The sequence below is a fragment of the Tympanuchus pallidicinctus genome, unplaced genomic scaffold (assembly GCF_026119805.1).
Source record: "Tympanuchus pallidicinctus isolate F22 unplaced genomic scaffold, pur_lepc_1.0 scaffold25, whole genome shotgun sequence".
NCBI lineage: Eukaryota > Metazoa > Chordata > Aves > Galliformes > Phasianidae > Tympanuchus > Tympanuchus pallidicinctus.
Window position 1 is genome coordinate 1,486,551 of NW_026294742.1, and position 18,839 is coordinate 1,505,389.

General features: G+C 51.8%; 1 protein-coding gene across 3 annotated transcripts in view; it reads right to left on the reverse strand.

Annotated features, from left to right (window-relative positions):
• The window catches only part of KSR2 (kinase suppressor of ras 2), a 49,680-nt gene that overhangs the window by 2,917 nt on the left and 27,924 nt on the right, over positions 1 to 18,839 (reverse strand). For all 3 annotated transcript variants that reach the window (XM_052689853.1, XM_052689851.1, XM_052689852.1), the window contains 9 exons: positions 16,944 to 17,112; positions 15,605 to 15,646; positions 15,245 to 15,311; positions 14,961 to 15,009; positions 14,019 to 14,386; positions 7,342 to 7,438; positions 4,668 to 4,801; positions 1,733 to 1,864; positions 84 to 213 (listed from right to left, as the gene is read on the reverse strand). In XM_052689853.1, the coding sequence (XP_052545813.1) occupies positions 84 to 213; positions 1,733 to 1,864; positions 4,668 to 4,801; positions 7,342 to 7,438; positions 14,019 to 14,386; positions 14,961 to 15,009; positions 15,245 to 15,311; positions 15,605 to 15,646; positions 16,944 to 17,112 (1,188 nt within the window). The remainder of the gene's footprint in view (positions 1 to 83; positions 214 to 1,732; positions 1,865 to 4,667; positions 4,802 to 7,341; positions 7,439 to 14,018; positions 14,387 to 14,960; positions 15,010 to 15,244; positions 15,312 to 15,604; positions 15,647 to 16,943; positions 17,113 to 18,839) is intronic.

Genomic DNA, 18,839 nt, shown 5'->3' on the forward strand with positions numbered 1-18,839 from the left:
CCGAGCCCCACCATCAGAACCCTTTCCCGACACACATCCCCCATCCCACCCCCCCATGGGTCTGGTTGCCCCGTGGCACCTACCGAGATCTCCTTGCCCATCCCGATCTGGCTGAGGTTGGGTTTCATCCCTCGCCCAACCTGCCATATTATCGCCTCCGCCGGCTGTGTCTTGAAGGGCCATTCTCGTGCATGCAGCTCATACCAGATGGTGCTGGGGAGAGAGCAGTGCCAGGACCAGGGTCATTCCAAGGGGGGGGACACCCAAATGGCACCCTAACGTGGCCCCGCTCAAACCCCATCACAACCAACAGAGAGCGCTCAGCATCTTTGCTTCACCCCCAGATAGGCCACCAGTGTCACTCAGTGCTCAGTACAAAGATGCCACTGCTCCCATTTCCCAGATGGGAAAACTGAGGCCGAAAGTCCCAACACAGAGGAACACCCCATTCACATTCCCTGAACTGGGGGAATATCCCTTTCTCCACTGCACGAGGTCCTGAGCTACTTCCCCTCGCTCAGAGGCAGCCATCCATCTGAGGCATCATCCACTGCGGGTGGGCAGCCCTGTCCACAGCCATCGTTTTGCTCCACGTTTATAATATCTACCCTGATGGGACATAACTGTATTTATTGTGCATGACAGCAGTGAGGAGACCGCATGCTTCGGTTGCTGCTGCAGGCACACACCGAGATGTTCAGTGGGGAGCAGGCGGACCCACTGCAGAAAAAAATAAGCCTGAGTAACAGTCTTAGCTTGATCAGATCCCCTAATTACTTTTTTTTTTCTTTTTTTTTCTCCAAGCTGACGCTCTGCCTTGGAGGAGGGAATATCCAAACTCTTTCAGCTTTAATTACTGCAGTTTTGATGGAAATATCACCTCGGATAACAGCTTCACGTAAACTAATCACTGCAGCCTGCAGTCTTTAAGGTGTGCATGATAAGATTAAACAAAAACCACAGCCCTACACTCGCCTTGAGAAAGGTTTTATCAGGGCGTGATGGGACTCCTGACACAAAGGATGCTTTCTGCTAGATAAATAGCAGGAGCGATGAGTCGGTCGGCTGAGCGTTCCCGCTGAAGGAGACTCATCAATTCTCCCCTGCTCAGCCTTTTGGCATCTCCTCCTCTGCGTGTTCAGCCCCCAGTGACAGCCACGGCTGCTCAGACCATCTGCAGGCACCCAGCAGGGAGGATTGGAGGGCTCTGGGGATTTGTGGGCCAGCATCTGCATCCCATAGCATCTTCATCCCACTGCATCGCCCTGCTGTACCCCTATCCCTCTGCATCATTCCACCACACGTCCATCCCACTGCATCCTCATCCCACTCACCCCATCATCTCACCACAATCGTATTCCACTGCATTTCCATCCTATGAACTCTTTATTCCATTGCATCGCCTCACCGTGTCCTCGTCCCACTGCATCCCCATCCTGTGACCTCCTCATCCCGCTGCATCTCCATCCCACCATGCCTCCATCCAATTGCTTCACACTACCATGCTCTCATCCTACCCCATCCTCATTCCACTTCCAGCTGCTTTCCCATCAGTACCCATGCTAAGAAGAGGCAATTTCCCAGATTCACCCTTGTCTGTCTGTGACACGGGGGGGGGGGGTCTGGGGGTTTTGCACTCCAATTCTTTTGAAGCAGGCTCATGGCTCAGTGATGGCAGCAGGTCACAACCAACACTGCCCCACCAGGCACCCACCGCACAGCAGGGACTCACCCCAGAGCAAAGACGTCCGAGTGCTTGGAGAAGGGCAACTTGTCCTCCTCAGTGTCGGGCGAGAGCTGGCGGATGATCTCAGGGGCCAGGTGGCACAGCCAGCCATTCTGGATCCGCAGTTTGTTCTCCCTCCTGTAAGAATACGGAGCCAGGAGCACGAGTGCTGGGGAGGGCAGGGAGAACCACTGTTGTCTCCCAGACCCTGCATCCCATTTAAGCCTGGTTTTCCCCTCAGGATCCTTGCAAGTCTGGGCTTTAGCCCCACTGTGACAAATGTCAGCAGGCAAGATGTCTTCATATTCGTCTCTGGTGGAAGGGCACAGTTTGGGCTGGTGCCTTGGTCTGTTCTGGCTCTCACTGTCACCCCCCATACAATCACAGAATCATGGGGTCATTCAGGTTGAGAAAGACCTCTAAGGTCCCCAAGTCCAGTCCCTGCCCACCCCACCATGCCCACTGACCACATCCTCAGTGCCACCACATCCCCATGGTTCTGGAACACTTGCAGGGTTGGTGACACCACCACCTCCCTGAGCAGCTGTGCCACTCCATCAGCACTCCTTCCAAGAAGAAATGTTTCCTCATATCCAATGTAAACCTCCCATGGCAAAACTTGAGACCATCACCTCTCGTACTTTGAACCAAAATTCTTCAGGAGAGCAGGGACAAACATTTCCTTGGGTAAATCCCACCAGCATCAACATCTGAGCTGGTCCTGCTTAGACCTGAGCACAGACCAGGAACCTCCAGGAGTGCACTCCAACCCAACTCACCCAATCACAGCCCAGCAATCAGTGTTTCCAGGTGTTTGATCCCTTCCAGCCCATCATTTCCCTATCTCCTCGAGGTCCCCCCAGCCAGTACAAACGCATTGGGATCACTTGGCCAACAGCTGAGGATGATGCTGATGCCTTCCTCTCACAGACACTTGGATGCACTGATGGCACAACTTGCTCTCTCCTGCTCCTTCCAGAGCTGCTTGACCAAACCAATGCTTCACCAGGTAACAGAGCTCCCCTGTACCCTCTCTCTTGTGTGAAGCTTTCCCAAGTTGCATCCTGGTAACAGCACACACTGATGGAGCCCTGGACTCAGTCAGTGCCCCAGCATCAGTTCTACCAGCAGAGAAGGCTGAGCTCCAGAGCAATCCCAAATTTGGCTAAATTATGGCAATTTCACAACTTCATAACCAACCCAGGCACATCACAGAACAAGAGAGCAGCAGTGAGAGCAGAAGAGCTCTTCAGGCCACTCCAAACCACCTCTAATTACAGAGCGGCCCTACCAAGCCCTGCAATATTTAAATACACGAAAAATAAATATATGGAGCAACCCTATCAAGCCATGCAACGTTTAAATATGGGAAAAATAAATATCTGGAGCAGCCCTACCAAGTCCTGCAACGTTTAAGTACAGGAAAAATAAACATCTGGAGCAGCCCTACCAAGTCACACAGTGTTTAAGTACAGGAAAAATAAATACGATTTCACCAGGGTAAGATGCCAGGTAACAACTTCTCTGCAGAGTGTGCTGTAGGTATGACAGCCATCCCATTTTTCAGCAGTGTTGGTATCAGTGCACCGAGTGCATTCAAGGCAATCTTGTGGCTAGGAGGATGAGGAGGGTTTTTAAGTGATGGCACTTTTAAACTCTAGTGAGAACAGGCCAGATAGTGGTCCTCATTCACATCTGTGCATGAAGTAACATCACCACCTTTAGTCTGGCCTGCCAACATTTGCTTCCCTCTCTACACAATCGTGAGACACCACAACCACCAATAACAACTTCACCTGAACAAGGAGATCAGACTTGCAGGCACTTTTCTGCTTCAAAATCCATGGTGAACGATGGGTGCAGATTCCAACAGGAGATGCACGTGGGTCCAACAGTCAAGGGAGGCCACCCCAAAAGCTCCTTGGACAGGAATTTCTGCACTGTCCTCATTTTTCCAGCAGAATGCCCATCGTTTCTAGAGGACCTTGTATGTCTGTACAGCTCCACATGTCATCTATCCTCTGCTAAGCAACCTCACCAAGTGGCATCCTGACCTTGAGCATCATCCCATTTAACTGGGTACTCATCTCCCTGCTGCCTCATCTCACGTTTCACCTACAGAGCCTCTCTGTAAACAGGGACGGGCCACGCGTGGAACATCCCCATCCACTAATGCATTCAGGCCCATTCAAAACACCAGCTGCTTTCTTCTACTGCAGCATTCCCAAAAGCTTTGGCCGTTTTTGCCCAATCCAGCACACAAAGACCCCAATGGAGGAAACTGCAAGGGCAGGACTGAAGTCCCACCGTCCACAAAAGCCCAGCACATGGTGTTGGTGAGGACAAATGAAAACCAAGAGTGGCAAGTGGGAATTGCAAAGTCAGCAGCACTTCTTTGGCGTTGCTCAAGACAAAAGATAAAACTTTAATTCCTTCTCTCCTCTTTCATTCCCCCCTCACTCTAGCTTTGTTTTTCTCCCCTGAACGGCTGTTGAAACTCTCTATGCTGCTAAGCCTACAGCTTGCAACCCTCCCAAAACACTGGCAAAAAGACATTTAGTAAGGAACATTTACCAAATGTGCCTTATTTCAAACCCAAAGAGACACCAAAATGTTGCAAGGCTGTAAATGTCCCGAGCTTGGCTCTCTGCCTGTTAGGCACAGGCACCGCGGCCAGATGTCCACAGCAACCCAAAGGTCAGCATGCAGCACCACTCAGCAGCCAGGGAGCTGAGGATGGAGCAGATGCCGGTGGATTTTAGGGATACTGCTGGGGGATGGCTGAAGCAAAGCCAAAAGACACTCCAATCCTCTTTGTCTTCATGCCCACCAAGGCTACAGAGCCAGGCACACGTGCAAAAGAGCTTCTGGGGTTCCTTCCCCATGCCCTCAGCTCTAGGACCAAGGATGAAGCTTGGGTTTCCATTGCACCACATCCTACCTGCCTGCCTGGAGAACTCCCGAGATGCTGAAGAGGCCGAAGTCTGTGATCACAACCTTCCCGTTGTCATAGAAAACATTTTTGGACTTGAGATCTTTGTGGAGGATCCCTTTGGCATGCAGGTACCCCATGCCCTAGGGTGGAGGAGAGAAAAAAACAGAGCTGACAAAGAAGCACACAGAAACAGGATAACAGAGAAAAGGGGCAGCTTCACCAATGTCTGCTGATTGATTATGCTGAGAAACAGCAAAGCTGCTCCCTGCTTCCCTGAAACCCTCTGCTGAAAAACTGTCAGTAATGGTTTTGCCTTCTCTATCAGGGTTGAGAGCAAAAGGGGAACAAGTCAGAGCTCTCCATCCCACTACTACATTCCCTGCTGAAGCCATCGGGGCTTCCCATATGCGTCCCAGCACAGTGAGCTGGAAAGCAGAGCCCGGCAGGAGCCCTGCCTTAATGTCTTCCCCTAGGAAAAAAGACTTGGCAGTTAATTAAATTGATTGCTAATGATGCAAAAATAAGGCCATGGGTGGGAAACCCAAACTCGCCTGCACCAGGCTCGTAGAGCATCGTTTGATGGAGCTGCCTGTGGGCAGACCTGCTGCTCACGGGGATGTTCATTGGGCTGCAGCAAGGCCCACGGTGCTGTCTCAGTTTTCATCCTCATAAGCAGAGTAAGGAAACTTCTACTAGAGGGGGCACCAGAGGATAAATGCTCAACGGGCAGCAAGCTGTTGCTTTAGAGCAATTATCCTTTGCCCATCATCAACATGGGAGGAGTGAAATGGGTTTCCACCATCCCAGCTCTGAGCACTTCATACAGACACAGATGCCCCAGGTGCCAGAGCCAAATTAATTAGGGGTCTCCAAGCCCCAGCACGTGGAGCGATGCTAAGGTTTAAAAGCTGTTGTAAAATACCACCACTGCCTTCTCACGTGTTCTTCGTGCAGGAGATGTGGGTTACTGCAAATATTGTCTGGTGATTTGGGGTAGTTGATCACCTTCAGCTTGTGAAGGCAGCTCATCCCAAAGCCCACAGCACACTAAAATCTGTGTGCACAGCTGGAACACTGGGGTTGCCCCTGAACCCTAAGAGGACGGTGCAGCCCCCAGGACTGCAAGACATTTGGGAAAAGGTTGGACTGCAGAGTTGGGATGCAGGGGTCCGAGCAGTATGATAGAAAATGATGCTTGCCAAAGGGGCTGTGGATGCTGATGTTCAGATCAAGGCACGACCGCCCTCCAGACATGCCACCAAGCCTTCTGCAATGGCTCTGCTCTGCAACATGGGGCACAGGGAGGCTGGAGAGCAGGCTGCAGAACAGAAGCACAGAGCAGCCCTTGCTGAAGGCACTCCTAGAGCAGCAACCAGTCCTCCAGATGCGCCACAGCCTCCACAGGGGATGACACAGATCCCACATATCCACAAATTCCAGGCCTGAGGACAAGCCGAGCCAACAAGCCCGGCTCAGTGTCACCTTCCTTTGCTCCAATGTACACGAAAATCCAGCTCCCTCTGCCGGCTTTGCTCCTAAAACAAATTAACTTTCAGCTGCACAGGATCACAGTGGAACAAGAGCCTTTGCACCCGGTAATCCCATAAGCTCCAAGAATCTCCTGACTCATGCAGGGAATCAAGGATAAAGCCATACGAGTGCAGGGTAGTGGGGCTCAAACTCCTCTCGTGGTCCAAGCGGCAGCTCCTCTGGGTGATGCTCCCCAGCCAGTCAACTTCTAACAGCAGCTTCACTGCATCCCACATACACTGAGGGCAGCCCCACATCTGCTGTCTGTTGTGGGTTGCAGGAACCTACTGAGAGCTTCGGGACTCCAACACATTCCTAACGCAGCAACCTCCCAGCTGCTCCTGCAGACCCTGATCAGCATAAGGAGACATGACTGGTACTGGGAAAGGGTTGACCTGAGCCATTAGCACCCGCTGTGAGCATCCGGGAGGCAAGAACGTGTGTGATGCCTGTGACATTTGCTCAGCAGGAAAAAGTCATCTTTTCAAAACGGAAAATACAGATCAGAAAGAGAAGAACAGAAATAGGGAAACAGACATTGGGCACACCAACTTCAGGCTGGAGCTTGCAAGAAGGTGACATCACCCAGCTCGGGGCACCCCTGGGGCAGACACAGAGCTCCTGTGGCACACCGTGGCCAGGTACACCATGAAGGTGCATATAGGTAGCTGCTTATATGGACTCAGCCCCTGGAATTTGCTGGAGGCACTGCCCAGCCTTGATCTGCTAGGGTAGGACCGACCCACGTCTGGTGCTTTAGGAACCATTCTGTGTTAAAGGTGTGAAGCTCTCACAGAGCTCTCTTTGTTGCTGATGTCTGCTGAGCCACGGTGTCCACAGGACCTCACTGCTGTCTGTGGGGATGCTGAGCCCCGCTTTGCACAACACCCTCAGACACTGGGTTTGGATGCTCTGTGTGGAGCCAGGAGTTGGACTCAATCCTCGTGGGTTCCTTCCAAGATGGGATGTTTCAGGATTCCAGGATTTCGTGGCCTCTTCCCTGTTACAGGCTGGGGACAGAAGGTCCCACCTGCAGCGTTCACTTGAGGTCAAGGAGGTCAAAGCCAGAGATGCTGCTGGTCCCAGCACCCTGCGCAGCTCATCTGGGTGCCCACGGCAGACAGCAGCGTCCCGCCTGACCACAGCATACCTTCACAATCTCCTGTGCTATCTGCCTCGTCTTGTTGACATCCAGGACGATTTTGGCGTCTCTCACCACCGAGTAGAGAGTCCGTCCTTTACACAAGCTGGAAGGACAGGAAAAGGGAGAAAGCTGACAAACTCCTGCTGAGCAAAAATCCCCTAATATCAGCATCAGTGGTAGGGGTTACACAAATTGCTGCCAGAGGCCCCCATCCCCAGGCCCCAGCCACCAGCTGGACCTCTCCCTGAGAGCTTTGTGCCCACATCTCCTCCCACCTCTCCCCCTGTGGGATACAATGCTCACAGATGTAACATGAGTCAAAAGAGGAAAGACGGGGAGTAAGGGAAAAAAGAAAACACACAAAAAACCCCAATGCACTCTACAATGTCCTCCAATTTTCCTTCTCATACCAATTACAGTAAAATCTATTTACAGAGCCTTAATTACCAAAGGCAGCTGTGGATGGGGGGGGGGACACATATAAACCAATTAAAAATATATTGACATTTGAATATCATAATGGAAGACGTGGGTGGATGCTGCCTTGATTCCCGCCCACCAAAAAAAAAGGGCTTTTTTAGCTCCTCTGCATCCACCCACACTCATTATAGGCAACTCTAGAAAGATGGGACTGGATACCTGTGCCCAGGAAACAAAGCACCAGGCAGGCGCCTCTCGTTAGAGAGGCTGTGAGCACAGCTGTTAATTGATCTCGTTATTGAAGGTGAAGACACAGGTTCTCATTCCCATCCTCCCGCCCACCGCCAGCCCTTGGTTTGCAAACCACAAGGAAATGTCTGGATGCCCACAGATTTCTACCAAATTTGGGGCTCACCTCCAGAACGGGGGGGAAAGCTGTGCTCCCGCAGTGCTTTTGAGGTTTGAATGGGTTGCGGTTGGGATTGATCCTTGCTTGCTCCTTCCAAATGGGATCACAGCTCCTGCAGCCCCTCCTGCCCCAAAGCCAAGAGCGGCTCGCAGGCACCATTTCCAGGTGAGGCAGCTAAGCAGGAATGGGAGCAATCCAAAATGTCACCACTTTGGGCAAGGCGACAGCATCTGTCAGTGCACCTCATTGCTGCTGTGTTGGAAGGCAGCAGCGCCAGCCCCTCCTGGGGCCACTCTGCCTCCTTCCACCCAAATCAGCCACTTTACCTGCTGGAATGGTTTGGCTGCCATTATAGACAAACAAGAGTTTTTCTGAAGTGCTCTCAATACAGCTTGGAAATAAGTGATAAAGGAAATCTCTGCCCTTGGTTTTCTGCAGCGGGAATTAAAGGGTGCAAAACAGTAATGGGTGTGAATTCTCTTTCCATGGAGAGTTGTTTTTGTTTTGTTTTGCACTGGTTTGCAAAATGGACCTGTGGGGCTTAGGCTGCAGGATGCAATAGGCTCCCTGCCCCTCACACACACAGCCCAGCTCTCCACGATCCCAAGAAAACACTGGTTTCCCTCCGGAGCAGTTACCCAAAGTTGCTTATGGGTTGGGTTAGTCATGAATCAATGTTACAGATCAAACAAAGAGCTTAGTGCTGGGTCGGGCTGCGATTTCAGCCCTGGAGTGAGTTAAGATCGGCTGTTTGCCTGGGAAAAGGGCTGAGTAGGAGAAAAAAAACCCTCCAATTTCTGCATCTCTAAATGACAGTGATAACCCACAGCCCCTTTCCAACAAGATTCCCGTCTCTTTCGTCTACAGGCAGGGGGAATTCATTGAACAAGTCATTGGCCACACATGCCATGAGCTTGGTGCAAGGACAGCAATTGCCAGTGGGACATGGAGCTGTAGGACGCGGCATGGTAGAGTAAGGACATGCCAGCACCACTCCTCCAGCCCCAGGGATACAACCCCATGACTCACTGCTCACATTCCCCTGATGAATAACTCTGACTTAATTGCGAGCGATGCCAGTGCAGCCACAAAGCCCGGTTTGCACCTATTATGCAGCACCTGAGCCTATTGAACCAACACCTGCAGAACCTTTTCATGGCAGCTCTCAGTCATTCGGGCCCTTCTCATTCCTTGCCTTGCCTTTCTGCTTGGAGAATTCACTGCTGAAAGGCTGTGGATGGCGTGCGACACCACAGCTTGACACTGGGGACAATGGCACCTGAGCTGTGCTTTCTTTTGGATCCCAGCTCATCTATATCTGAAGAGCACATCCCTAAGCAAGCATTCATCTCTTCCACCTGAACCTCTTTATTTGCACCCACCAGCAAAGCAGGCAAGGTGGTGACACGAGACCGAACCCAACCAGAGCCATGGGGAGATGCTCAATGACTCCAACCCATGGTCTCTTGGCCCTCATATCAACCTTAAATGTCCCCTTGCAGCCCCCCCAGCCCCAGGACAGCCTGGCCCCAACCCACTGCAGGTGCTCACTATTCAAAATGAGTTTTTGAAGTGTTCAGCCAAGCAAACCAAATCCCAAATTGCTTTATAAACATGCTGCATTTCACCAGTGTGGGCTGGAGACATCAGCAACGGGAGCAAAGTCAAAGCGACTTGCAGAGGAACAATTCAGGAGGGATGAGCCAGGGAGAGCAGCAGCACTGCCAAGCGGTATTTTTCTCATTTGATGCGGAAGCAGCCTCATCCTCCTTGCAATATTGATGGTCATCAGCTCGATAGGGTCTAAGACCTCAGCCCAGCTCCTGCTCACTCATGCTGGAATAAATTCAGTGCCGATAGCACCTCAGTGGCTGCGCTCGGGTTGTGATGCCATTACTTTAGTAGGATTTTTGTGCTTTCCTTCACTCTGCCCAACCATCGGCGCAAATGTCACGGGGGCCCATTAAATGGGATCGCTTTGAACACCCCAAAGTGATAAATGCCAGACCCCAAGAAGCTCATTGCTCGCTGCTCAATTGATTTATGGGAAGCGGCTGAGATGCCTTGGCGATGGCCAGCATCCTATGCCCAGGGGAGAGACAGAGAGTGAGAATTAATAACAAGGGCTGGCAGCAATAGAAAACTGAGAAATCCCAGTGCCACAGGGGCACACCGCAGCTCTCCCCTCAGCCACCCAATGCCCTAAAACCAAGCACAGACACACTCCTGCCCCAGGACTACATTCACTTTGTTTCCTGCCCAACTGCCGTGCCCTCTGGGAGCCGCCTTTCCTCTCCACACCCATTGTTTTGCCAAACTCTGTGGGCTCTCCTTCCTCCTGGGGACTGGAGGCACACAAACACTCTTTTCAGTCAAAACAAAGCATCAACCCCAGGCACTGCAAGAGCCCTCCTGCCGAGCAGCATCCTCCCAAGCCCAGACCCTCCTGGAGCATCATTTGAGGGGGAAAAATCCCCAGGAAAAAATCCAGCTCCTATGTGAAGCATACTAGGGCTGCACAGCCGGGCTCTCCTCAGCTTTATCAGCCAGGAAACACTTGTTTCCAACCTAACACCTCCCAGAGCTCTGGCAGCCAGGAGCCAGCCACCAGCAGCAAGGCTGCAGCCCCACAGCCAAACTGCCCCAGCACGCTTTGTGCGGAGCAAAGTTAGCAGGGAGCTGTGAAGGTGCACTGTTGTGCTCGTCCCCGACTGCATCCTCCCTACTGTCCTGGGATGGGAGCAACAGACACAGCTGTATTTTCCTCCTCGGCATTACAGAGTAAGGCTGGGGGAGGAGGAGGGAGAGCAGCCTCCCTGCAAAGTGCCTCCAAGCCCATCACGCCTTGGGAAGCAGCCAGTTATTTAGAAAAAGCAAACTCCATGCATTTTTATTTCAAGGAGATAGTGGCAGAGGAGGCGAGCTCTGCTACAGCTGCTTGCAAAGCAGCTCCAAGGCAGGGGAATGCAAAGCAGCCCCCGTCCCCAGCGGCTCATCTGCTGCGAACAAGTGGTGCCTGAATGCTGCATCCCTCATCCCAGCACAAAGCAGCACAGACACCACGCCGGTGCCCATCTCACCCCCAGCCCCTCCCCTCTCTGGGTATTTCGGTCTCCCCAGCACTGCCATTGAGCATCACTGTCTGCGGGCAGAAGATATATGCTCACTTAATGTATGTATTAATACACGTATTGACTTTCCCTTTGTCAGTCGTTATCAAGATTTATCCAGCCCGATGGCCTCTTATTGATTGAGAAGAAGTGTATTCCCACGGGTCAATCCATTCTGAACCATCCAGTGGCAAGAAGTCAATACCTATTTATTATATGATCTACGAGCTTCATTACTCTAAATGCTATGGAAAGCGAAAGGTGGCAGAAGCCAGAGGAGAAAAACAACAGAAAAGGGAAGGAGGCTGTTTGCCAAAGCTGGTGTTGGGGGACTCAAGCGTGGGGAGGTTCATAGGAGGCAAAGCCTTGCACCCTAGAGAGAGAACCCCGTCCTTCACACCCCATTAAATATTCATCCCCAGCTCCCTAAGCATTAAGGTCTACAAGTCCCAAATCCTGTGCAGCTGAGCCGGGATGTAAATGTCAGGAGGTGAAGATCTCCCCTTATTCCCTTAGTGCAGAATTATTGGGTCTTCAAGTGCAGAGCTCCCAGGCGCTGTGTTGCTGCCCCTGCAGCCCATTCAATCATTGTGAACACAAACCCTTTCATTCCTTTTCCATTTGGTCCCAGACCAAGCATGGTTCAGGACATCCCTATGCTCTCCCCATCTCTAGATGCTCTCAGTTTCGCTGTTCATCCTCAGCACCACAGGGACTGGCTACGGGATGTGCTGGAGATGCTCCATCTGCAGAACAACTCAGAGTTCCTCTGTTGAAAGGCACCTTCGACAAATTAATCCTCCTTACGTAGCTCTCATCAGGTCAATTCATAATGTTCTTCAGCCATCTCCTCGGTCTCCCAAGAAATCCCGTGTACCAAATTGCTCAGCCCCACCCCCGCGTTCAGAAAGGGCCCACAGGCACTGAAATGTGGGCTCTCACTCCCTGCTTTGCAGCAGCGAAGGGCTGTGGGGCTGCTTCCCGCAGCTCCATGCTCATCTTACAGCACCACGCTCCCACCGCTCGTGCTCAAGAATAATTAAGATGAATGCTAACTGTCCCCACTGCTCATTACCCAAGAGAAAATCCATTAGCAGCTCCGGCGGAGCCACCACCGTGCGAACCACCACTGAATTCCCACCAGCAGCCCAATCTCTCCCTTTCCCTGACACTCAAGGATGCATCTCAGGGACGAAGCAATGGTTAATGCTGCAGTTTCCCCACCGCCCCCAGCATCCCAGGCCGCTGCCATCACTCTGAACAGTGGTCCAGGATACTCCTAGTCCAGATGATGTCACGTCGTCCTCTCACCGCAGTGCCCAGCCATCATCTCTGCCCTTCACCATGAAGGAAGAGCCTCCAAGGCTGCGTTATCTGCTATACCTGCTACTCCAGCAAGCAACACTGGATAAGGAGACGTTCATGAAGCAGAGATCATTAGGACTGTGAGCACGCAATACTCAGAGATGCCACAAGCCCAAGCTGTATCCCAGGCAATCGCATAACGCCGTACTTAGACCTTACAAAGGACCGAGTGCAGGTGGGGAAGAAAAGAAAGCTGAGCTGTGTGCTTTTCAGCCCTAATGTCAATGCATAAAGCCACTGTGGCGCACACATTTATTTTGTCAAACTGTCAAAAACGGCACCTGAGTGGTTTTGTATAAAGAGGTAACTGGATGGAAAACACTCCAGAGCTAAAATATACATAGATATCTAACACTCCATTTCTGGGATTGAATAGGACTCAAAAGCCCAGCAAAGGGCTTGCTGCTTTGATACAGCAACACAGACTTTCTGGAAATTCAACTTCACCTTGGGAAAACTTCTCTGAGCAGCACCACAGCAAGCCCTGCAGCAGCACACGTAGGCTGGAGGTGAGGGAAACAGCTGAATATTCAGAGAGAAATATATTTTAAATGCTGTCACGTTAGGCCTCAGTGAGCAGGAGACGAGGGGTAATTCAAAGTATTTCTCCAGCAGTGCCTCTGTGACTGCGCCGAAGGCAGCATCTCCCTCCCCTGGCCCCATCCCGAGCTCACTTTGAGTCCCACACACAATTATTGGTGTACCGTGGGGGCAAATACTTTGGGAGAGACAGGAAATGCTCCAGCAGACCATAACTCATCTTGCAAGGTCTTGGGATCGAGGAGTCCCCACAAATGAGCTCCAGCTCCTTGGAGCCCTTGCATGTGCTCCATTTTCTCCAGTTCTGCTGCCCTCCTGCCTTTCCATGAATGATTTGGCACCACATTTGCACTCTGTTAATCGTTCAGATGCCAAACCATCCATTCTCTCAACACCAAGTTATTCACAAAACCTGCTGATCGGTGTTTTCCATGCTCCAAACCCCATCTCCCATTCACACACAGACCCAGGAGCCATGCAAGAGCTCCATGGAAATAGAAGCTGCTGACCCCATCCCACAGCCAGCCCCCCACTGAGCTCCTTCTGACGAAAACAAACCACCAGGCTCCACTTCTACAAGAGATGCATCACGGGAGGTTCATCACCAGAAAGAGAGGAGGTCCCTGTAGGGCTGGAGGCTGGCACGGCCAAGTGGAGGATATCCCTTTAGGGACAGAGGCTGGCATAACGAGCTGGAATTTGTCCCTTTGGGGATAGAGATTGACACAGCCATCTGGGAGACTGGCCAGCCTCACCTCTCAGCACCTCGACGAGAAGCTGATCACATGAGAAAACATTCTGGGACGAAAACCTGACGGGGTCACGATGCTGGGTCTCACCTGGTGATGATGGCAAGGTGTGGAGGGCTCATGCAGGCTCCCATGAAGAGCACCACGTTCTCGTGCCGCGTCTGCCGGTACGCCATCACCTCCCTCTTGAAAGCCTTCAGCTGGTCCTCGTTGTCCCGCTCGATGTCGATGAGACGGATGGCCACTTCCCCGTGCCAGCGGCCATGGAAGACCTGCCCAAAGCGGCCCTTGCCAATGAGCTCTCCGATCTCCAGCTGCTCAAAGGGGATGTCCCACTCCTGCAGGAAGATGCTGGTCTGGCTGGCTTTGCGGGGGAAGTTGCGGGCGGAGAGGAGCGAGAGGTTCATCTCCTCAAAGTCGTCCTCTGACTCCTGAGCCTCCTCGGTGCCTTCCTCATTCTGTGTGGGGACAGTAAGGTGGACACGTGGGGAACAGCACCCGTCTGCCACCTGGGCATTCAGTGGGGCTGCGTCGTGCAACGTGCCATAAAACGGGAAATTGCTGCCAAGGAACATCCTCAAACCCTGCCCCTACGTCAAACTTTTGTGTCTCATAATATCTCTTTGAATATAAACCTGAGGGCAGACACAAAGCCCACACGGGATCCACTGCATGGGGTGGGACACAGGTGCAGCACGAAATCCCAGAATCATCCAGGTTGGAGAAGACTAAATCCAACCACCAAGCTGACCTACTGAGACCCGTCACTGGTCCATGTTCCGCTGTGGCTGGGCAGGACAGGCCTGGCTGATAATCAGATTATCATCTGGTTCCCATGAAACATGCCCTGAAATACATATAATACAGGTGCCAACAGAACCCAAGGCTAAGCCCAAACAGTTCTGTGAGTTGTATCTGGAGGTGTACAGATGACGAAGGCATCAAAATGCCAAGCCCCCGTTCCCTGTCTTAATCAGCTGCAGCTTCTGAACTTTTAGTTTCACTCCTCATGCAAAACACACAGCATCTCACCTCTGACGTGGGCTCCACTTCAATTTGAAGTAATGGATTTCCTTCCAGGCTGTCAAAAAAAAAAACAAACAAGACACAACAACTACAGCATGAAAACTGACATTAGGTACATCATCTTCCCAAGGGATGCAAGAAGTGCTTGCTGATCTTTAAGGCATCCCTATCCCTACAACTTCCCCAAAAATTGGTTAGCATCCTTCAGACCCCAACAGGTGATCCCAGCCATTTAGACCCCTCTCTTTCAAACCCTTCCCAAACGGCATTTCCAAAAGGACATCACTCACATGGGGTTGGATGTGACGGGGTGCAAGACCACCTGTGGGGCTCGGGTTGGCGTCTCAGGCACCACATCTAGAGAGGAGAGAGTGCAGTGAGAGTAGGATAGGGAGCAAAGCTCCAAAACCTTGGGACATGCCCTTGTGCTATTCAGTCTGGTTATGAATTAGCATCCCCTAGCCTGCGGAACCTTCAGAACGCGTGGTTCAGCAGCAAGGTGTCAGGTTTTGGCAGAACCCCATCTTCATGCAAAATCCAGCCATGCACCCACCCCCAGTGAGGTGGAAGGTGAGCTGGGTGGATCCTGCCCATCTCCAAGGGGACACTCAGTACTCTGCACCATAGGAGAGACTTTTGAGGAGACATACCTGGGAAAATGAACTGCTGCTTGTACTTGTAGTAATGGGAGGCTGCAAAAGAGAGAGTGGGCTTAAGCACTGGCCCTGACACCATGGGTCTGTGCCCAATCCTCTACCATGAGATCTGACCCCGAGCACAGCTCCTGCCCACATTGTGGGAACAGAGATAATACAATCCATCCTGCGCACGCTCCCTCCCCAGCTCCATAAATATATTAAATGTGTGCAGAGGTATTTTCCCTCTCGCATTTCCTCCTTATATACCGTATTGTAAGCTCTTCTGTGCTCTGTGCCTGTACAAATGCCAAGCCCACAGGCAGCGCTGGGGGACGACGCCACAACAGTCAGGTTAGCAGCTCATCATGCTAAAACTTCCCTGCTTTGTGCCAGCATCAGCAACTCCTTCACACCAGTAATTAACATTTGGGGAGAGATGATGCTGCCCGTGGGATTTGAATGCTCAATTGCAAGCAAAACCCATGGGCCGTGAACATTGCGACTCGTCCCACAGACACCAGGCAGTGAATTTGCAGCTGTTGCACCTGTTTTTGCTTGATCCTGCATTTCTAAATGTAGGTTTTTGCCAAGCATTAGGGAAACATCCTTTCAGCACAGGGCTGCATCCCTCCTGGTGCATTTGGACACTCATCTGTATGAGCACAAGGAACAAAGACATACAGGGCTGCTGAGCCTACCAGAGGTCAGCACCTTCTTGGTGCCTTGGTCTTATCCTGACCTTCAAGATCCCAAACACAAACTCTCGGCTTCTCCTTTTGAGCTTTGAGACCTCAGAGCATCATCAACTCCACAGAGGGACCAGAGCAACCCTGATCCAAGATCAAAGGAGACCCAAAGGTAATTCTAGGGGAAAAAGTCACCATGTTGTGATTTCCCAGCTCAAATTCTAATTTTCAAGATGACCATCTCACCGAGGTCGCTCTGATGTTCCCACACAGAAAGATGAAAGCATGGTAAGTCCTGCTTTGTGTCCTACCAGCTGCTGCTCACACGTGCAATGGGTTGGAGCTCCATTCCTGCCAGCCCAGTACAAGCCCAGGTCCCAGAGCCCCCAGGAAGGGCTTTCCTTCTGATTTCCATTTCAAACAGCACAAAATAAATCCCCATCCCTGGTGGTGCTCAATGCCAGGTTGGATGGGGAAATGCAGGGGGAACCCAACCACCTGGCCCCCACCCCACCGAAGATGAGGCCACGTGGAGGTGACACGGAACCAACGAGTTTCACCAGCCCTGTTTCAGTCAGGGGCGTCTGAGCGCCTCGAGGCAGAGCCTAGGCTCCCGCTGTGCCCAGTTCTGTGGAATATCTGCAGAAGGTGGACACGTCTGGTACCTGGCAGGTTGAACTGCTTCTGCTGGCGTGGGCACTGCGGGGATGGGTGCAGCGGGGACGGCGGCGTGGCGCTGGGTGGCAGTGGTGGGGCCGGCGAGGATGGCGTGGAGGAGGTGGTGGAGGAGGGATTGCTGCTGGAATCCGGCTGGTAGGGCACCGGGATGTGGTCCTGGGGAGGGGAGAGGATGAGGGCAGTGCTGATGACGGCACCACAAGGTGCTGCCACGCAGGAGACACCAAGGAACAAGTAGTAGCGACACGGTTCAACCCACTGCTACAGTCTGAGAAGGTCTAGAGGACAACTGGAGCCCCAGCCTGACTTTTTTTCCTGTATGCGTACTCAGAATTTGCACCAAGGCTGCTCCTTCCTTGCCAACCCCTCTGTGCTGCGCACCCAGAGATGAGAGCACTCCAAACCCATAAAGCTGGGGACAAACATTCCTGCAGTTTGGTCCTTATGGGTGTCATGAACCTGGCAGCTTCTGCTGACCTCTGTAAGCCAAAATCCACTGTCCTAACTGGAGCACAGGCTGATTCCTGGCAGGTTTAAAGAACCAGGCAAGGCTCTCCAGGCAGCACCTGGGCATCTCACACGAGGTGCTTTGGGATGCACTTGCCCTCCATTAACTGATCCTGCTCAAGGCTGGGACAGCTGTGATGGGCACATGGAGATGGGGCACTGAGGGCCACCTGGGGGCAAAACAGCAAGGAGGACCTGAAGGATCTGAGCATCTGAGAAGAAAACAGAGAGTTTCCCCACCTCATCCATGCTGCTCATTTTGGAGACACTCTGCAAGCTCTGATTTTCCACCTCCAGAAGCATACGCCCATGGGAAGACCTGCCAGCCTCCCTGGTTGGTATTTTGTCCCAGTTTATGAGGTTTTCAATGAGCTGGGCTTCTCAGGAATGCCACCCACACTCTGTATGGTCCATCCTGACACACACAGCAACCTTGGCTTGGTTTAAACAAAGGCCAAATGCTAAAAAAAAAAAGTGATTCCTCTGCTACACGCAGAAAATGGGACATCTCTAGAGAAATACTTTTGGAAACATCAAAGAAAGGAGGGGTCCTGAGGCATGAAGCACGTAAGCCCTACTGGGAATGGGAGTGCTGGGGTCACAGCCTCGGCAGAAGCATAGGGACCATTTCCAGCTGCTGCTGATGCAGGCGTTGCTATCGGTCCTCCTTAGTAATGCCCCGTTGCATCCTCTAAGCTGAGCACAGTTCATTGAATTTGCATATGCACATGTATATTAGGACATATATAGATATATCTTGATGAGTGAATGAGTCTCATCTGTGGTTTTCAGAGCATAAAATACAGAGTGCATTATTACACCCTGGTTAGAGGTAAGCTGAGGAAGGAGCTGATGCAGTGGCAGAAGGAGCGCAGTGCTGATTGCCCTCCTTGCCCCAGCCCAGTGCTGAATCACTTCCCCAGTGCCCTCTAATAAAATAAAAGAGCATAATACCTACATGAAACAAATCACTTGAAGGACCTGCACTAAAAAGAGAAATGCCTCTGTGCTCCTGTTGGCTCCTGCAGCAGCTTTCATCCTCCCCAGGTGCCCCCTAAGCCATTTGCACCACACCAGAGCCACAATAACAGCAAGGCAGATAATTACACCGAGGATCTCCTAACAGCTCAGGGTGTAAGGACTGCAACAGGCTCTAAATCTCATCTAATATAAACCCACGCTGGTTTATTATGATTAATGTAGTGTAGAGAAAGGGAGCCAGGTGCATTGCCAGGGCTGGCTTGGCTGGGTCAGGGACATGAGACTTAGGCAATAGCTCTGATCCCATGTGATTTTTGAGCCATTTAAAATAAATAAGGTTGGTAGACATAAAACACACAGAGTATCCCACAGAGGTGCTGTGATGTGCCTGAAGA